General features: G+C 37.2%; 1 protein-coding gene across 1 annotated transcript; it reads right to left on the bottom strand.

Annotated features, from left to right (window-relative positions):
* Positions 1–4,809: 4,809 nt before the first annotated feature.
* LOC139169165 (olfactory receptor 5T17-like) lies at positions 4,810–5,769 on the bottom strand. Its single transcript, XM_070754992.1, has one exon. The coding sequence runs from the start codon at positions 5,767–5,769 to the stop codon at positions 4,810–4,812; it is 960 nt and encodes a 319-aa protein (XP_070611093.1).
* Positions 5,770–6,000: the final 231 nt, after the last annotated feature.

The following is a 6,000-nucleotide window of genomic DNA, read 5'->3' on the forward strand; positions in this document are numbered from 1 at the left end:
TTTCACTGGGGTGGGTTTGTTAATCCTAGGTAGCTTCTTCTCCTGTAATATCACTCTACTAACCAGAGCATACAAAACATTTGCCAGACCAATCCTTGAATGCAGCTCATCTGTCTGGAACCCACACCACATTTTGGACATAAGTGCATTAGGAAATGTCCAGAGATACTTTACCAGAAGAGCCCTCCACTCCTCCAGAATACCCTACGCAACTAGATTTACAATCCTAGATTTAGTAAACATAGAACTAAGTCACCTTTGTCATGACAACGTTCTTCCTGTCAACAATTACTTCAGCTTCAGCTACAACAATACATGAGCACACAACAGATACAAGCTCAAAGTAAACTATTCCAAACTTGACTGTAGAAAATACAACTTCAGCAACTGAGTAGTTAATGCCTGGAACTCACTACCTGACTCTGTAACCCCAAAAACGTTACCCTTGGACTGTCCACTGTTGACCTCCCCCAGTTCCTAAGACATCAGTAGGGGCCGTGCATAAGGGCACCAGCGTGTCTTCCATCCCCTGTCCTAATGTTTCCCTCTTATTAGTACACATCTCATGTACACTTCTAAAAAAAAATAAAGGGAACACTTAAACAACAATGTCCTACCTGTTAACGACTACTTCACCTTCAACCGCAACAACACACGAGCATGAAATCAATTTAAAGTAAATGTCAACCGCTCCAAATTTGACTGCAAAAAATACGACTTCAGCAACAAAGTAATAAACGTCTGGAATACACTACCTGATTCTGTGGTTTTTACTCCTAACCCCAAAACCTTTAACCTTAGACTGTCTACCATTGACCTCTCCCCCTTTCTAAGAGGTCTGTAAGGGGCCTGCATAAGCACACCACTGTGCCTACCGTCCCTGTCCTATTGTCTTCTTTTGTTACTTTTTATCATTACTTATCTAATGTTTTATTTGTACAAATTATCACCCTATAAGTGTTTGACTAAATAAATAAATAAATAAAATAAAATATAACTCAAAGTAAATCAAACTTCTGTGAAATCAAACTGTCCACTTAGGAGGCAACACTGACTGACAATCAATTTCACAGGCTGTTGTGCAAATGGAATAGTTGTGCAAGTGAAATATCCAATGAGAATATTCCATTCATTCAGATCTAGGATGTGTTATTTGAGTGTTCCCTTTATTTTTTTGAGCAGTATATATAAACAGTGTTATATCTATGTATAATACCAATACGTACTTGACAAAATAAATAAATATAATAAATAAGGGGGAAATGAAGAAGCGTGGGGAGTTTGGTACTCAGTAGATGACCCTAAAGTCCCATCCCAAAAATTTTGGAGTTGACACCAAGGACTGAATTTTCGCCATTCCCATATTTAGGATCGGGAGCTCTTGAGGGAGAAGATCCAGGCCCTTGGCTGTTTCCTCACCTCCAATACTTTATTTTAGATATTTTTTCCCCTCTCTTGGTCGTCAGAAAAGAAGGAGACTTTATGGAACAATCTGAATGAGATGCAATTTATAAACCTTACAAAGAGCAACAAAGAGACTGATTTTAAAAGGGTGCAGGCTAAATATCTCCTCCCCCATCCCACCCGCCCATCTGCCCTGCTGCAGAAGGACCCATGTCCGAGGTCCTTTGCTATGAGCTTTCTTTGTGGCCTCCTCACCTGGTAACAGCCTCCAGAATGAAGCTGGCACGCATGAAGCTGTTTTGGGAAGGAAAGAGCCAAGAAAGTTCTCTCAGCGATTTTCTGTGGGAAATAAAAAGGAAGGGAGGAATTTGCAAGCTCTCCCTGATATCCTCTTCTGACTTGAGGAGGTCTCTGCTTCTTCCTCCGAGCCTCGTTCTGGTAACCGATGCCCCCAGTCTTGCCTGCACCACCCTCGGAGCCAAATGTTGGCTAAAGGAGAGAGATGATTTCTAGGACATCTGGATTTCCCTGAAGATCAACATGCACCACAAACAGGAAAGCGAAGTAGTTACACCCCAGGTGTTCCTCCCTGCGAAGGTTGGACGGAAGGGCAAAGGGTAGTAGACTGTACTTAGCACAATCTCCTACACCCAGAAGGAGGGACTCTCAGGGGAGAATCTGAGTATCTTCTGCTTTTCCTCAACCAAGAATATCCAAGATAATGAGATGAAACTACCTTTCCTAGGTTGTGTAGATTCTCTCTCTCTCTCTTTCTCTTTTTTGGTATAAGTTTTTTTATTTTTCTGCACCTTAAAACATACATAAATGAAAACACATATATCATCACAGTCAATCATATATGAAAATACATAAAGCCATCAATCTCTAATGGTGCATGTATCTAAAAGCATCTTCTACAATAACTTCATAATCCAAAAACTGAATTATATCTCAAAACAAAAGAAAGGCTAACTTAATCTAAAATAGAATAAAGAAAGAAAAAAAGAACAATAATTCAAAATATACATTTTCTCTGATTTCTAGAATTCATTTTCTTAAATCTTAATTCCTTTAAGTCAGTGTTATACAATTTATCAAATGCTGCCATCATTTCTCTTTTTGTCATGCAGGTTCTAATTCTTTTGAATTGCTTTCAAGATACTCATGTTTTTATCCATTTTCCTTTTCAATCCATTCATAAAATTTCCCCCAAATTTTATAAAATTCTATATCTTCTATATCTTTAATATTCATGGTAAGTCTATTCATTTCATCACAATCCATAATCTTCTTCAATACTTTTCTATCTGTTGGTATTCTATTCAATTTCCAATTCTGTGCATAAACATGGTGAATTCTGGATGTATTTAGGATGAAAGAAATGAAAATTCAGAAAACCAAAGATAGCTTTTGTCCATGATATACATCTTTTATTCCAATTGTTCTACCCATCTTCTATCTCAACTCATTGCCCCACACAGCCTTCTCCATCCAGGTATCATATAATAATCTAGTATTTCCAAATAATGGGATTCTATTGTCCCAAATCTTTGATTGTCTTCCAAACAGATGATAGACATTCAATATTTTTTGTTCATGATTTTACAAAATCTGAAGGAACCACCGGGAGGTGGAAGTCAAGGAGACACTGAAGAGGAACAAGATCCTTCTGGAAATACCTTGAATGGTGTATTGTACGTAGGTGGGAGAAAGTTCTCCAGATCCTTTTTCCCCTTTCCACTTTAAGTGATAAAATCAAAATGAGGACATAGGAAGGAAGCATATGGCCAATAGAGTCCCAAATGTCACTGAGCCAATCAGCCATGTTAGTACTCTATACAAACAGTTGGATATAAACAAGCCAACAATGTATGGTTGTACAGATTGATGTAATATAGCTTTAAAAGGTATGCTATGTTCTGATTGGCTGTAGTGTTGCAAGTTGCCATAAGAGGGAGTTAGAGGGGCTTATTTCTCTCTTGTTTGATTCTGTTTTGACTTGTTAGTAATCTGTGTGTTATGCTCTGATATTCTGATGTGTTCATAAACTGTAATATGTTGAATGTATATGACGAAGGCAAACTGATAAAAAGATTATTGTACTTCTAGAGATTGATTCTGAACATGTAGGACCTGGAATGTTTATTTGAACTGTTCTATTTTAGTGTATCTGTGTGTGTGACTGGATGATTACGCATATCTAATGCATATCTGCTGTCATGCCCTGTTTCTATGTGCCTGTCCTTGGTAACTCAAGGGCTGCTCTGCACACACCTGGACAAGCCAGAATTAGGCATTTTGAACAAAGTATATAAAAAAGAAAATAAATACTTGACCAAGAAATTAGAAGGGAAAGAGGAAACAGATTGTTATAGGGTATGGGATAAATTTTACAATTGGTTAAAACAAAGAAATGGATAAATAAAGTAATAAAGTAATAAAGTAATAAAGTAATAAAGTAATAAAGTAATAAAGTAATACAGTAATACAGTAATAAAGTAATAAAGTAATAAAGTAATAAAGTAATAAAGTAATAAAGTAATAAAGTAATAAAGTAATAAAGTAATAAAGTAATAAAGTAATAAAGTAATAAAGTAATAAAGTAATAAAGTAATAAAGTAATAAAGTAATAAAGTAATAAAGTAATAAAGTAATAAAGTAATAAAGTAATAAAGTAATAAATAAAATCTAGACTGTACAATTGGGGGGGAAATTGGGGGAGTTTGCGGAGAGAGACATCATACAAATAAATAATAAATAAATAAATAAATAAATCATTGAAGTACATATGAAATTATTTTGTTAATCAAAAAAAGCATGTACTAATTTATATACTTGAGACAAATTATAGTCTATTGTGTAATCAATATAATATAAATATAGTGAGTTTAATGCTAACATAATGCTAATATCTGTATATATACTATTATTAATTTATTTATTTTTTATTTTCTTCTGTACTTACGATTGTGTTTTCTTTCTTTTTTTTAAAATGGAAAATTAATAAAAAAATATTTTAAAGAGAAATGGCTAACTAGGTAAAATGAAAGGTTCAAAAAGGTTAAAAAAGATCAATAACTGATAGGTTTATCTTTTTAACTGAAATTAGATCTTTCTATGACTTTTTTTTTCTTTTTTTTCCTTATGGAATGTAAAATTAAACATACAGGCAAAAATGATCTCAAATAATGTAAAAATGTATACATCTCCGCTACTGATGGAAATTGGGATGTAATCATCTCAGATGTGTCTGTTTTTCTTATGTGTGTTTTGTTTTAACTAATAATAAAAAACCAAGCCAGGTTGGAATTTGCAACCACACAACAGTCTGAAAAAAATACACCTATTGCTGGTCTCCTAAAAATGACATGCAGGGAAAGTAGGAAAGAGACCAAAGTTCTGCCTTCAGTGCTTTCTAGGAGATGCATCATCTTTCTCCTGAATTTTCAGAAGCTTTTGTAGGGCCCCTTTAACCTCCTTGTTTCGAAAGCTGTAGATTAGGGGGTTCAGCATGGGAGGGACAACACAAAATAAGACGGAGATCAGGGTGTCCACTCCCAAGGAGTAGCCTGCACTGGGACGGTTATAATTCAAGTTGATCATCCCAAAGTAGACAATGACTGTAATCAAGTGGGCAGCACAGGTGGAGAAAGTCTTCCTCCTTCCAGTGCTAGAACGGATCTTCAGAATTGTAGATAAGATGTAGACATAGGAAATGACAACAAGTAGGAAAGGGGTCAGGCCCACAATGACACTTGCCAAGTGAAGAGTCATCTCATTGACATAGGTGTCGCTGCAAGCAATTTTCAAGAGCGGTGGGACATCGCAGAAGATGTGATGGATCTGGTTGGCTCCGCAGAAGACCAAATCGGTGGCCAGGGCAGTGTGAATGGCAGAATCAATCATGCCCCAGAACCATGAAGCTGTAGCCAGAGGGATTCGCACTCGTATACTCATGAGTTGAGAATAGTGCAAAGGTTCACAGATGGCGGCATAGCGGTCATAGGCCATCACAGCCAGCTGTGCGGATTCAGTTCCCGCAAAGCTCATCAGAAAGAACATCTGGGCCATGCAATCGTTGTAGGAGATGGTGGGTTGCTGGCGAAGGAGGTTCACCAGGATGGTGGGGAGGGTGACGGAGGAGTAGCAAATGTCTAAGCAGGACAGATGGCTGAGGAAATAGTACATGGGACTGTGGAGGCGTGAATCCAGCTGGATCAAGATGAATATCATTGAGTTGGCCATCAAGGTGATGAGGTAGATGGCCAGAAACAGCAAGAAGAGGAAGGGGCGTCCTCTGGGCACGCCAGAGAAACCCAGGAACAAGAATTCGGTCACCTGCAGGGTCTGATTGACCCCTTCCATGAGGTCCATCAAGAGTTAGAATTCATGGGCAGCAGCACTGAGAAGATGTTTAACAAGCATGAAGGAGCCACAGGACTTCCTGAAGGCCATCTGGAAAAATTAAACAATGTATGGCATGAATTAAAAAAATATCAACAATTCTGTCCAAAAAGGCAGATCATTTATGAAGGAGGACCTTAGAAACTGGTTTCCAGCTATTGATAAAATAAATGGCATGTTTATTTATTTATG

This window comes from Erythrolamprus reginae, chromosome 6 (assembly GCF_031021105.1).
Source record: "Erythrolamprus reginae isolate rEryReg1 chromosome 6, rEryReg1.hap1, whole genome shotgun sequence".
In the NCBI taxonomy this organism is placed as follows: domain Eukaryota; kingdom Metazoa; phylum Chordata; class Lepidosauria; order Squamata; family Dipsadidae; genus Erythrolamprus; species Erythrolamprus reginae.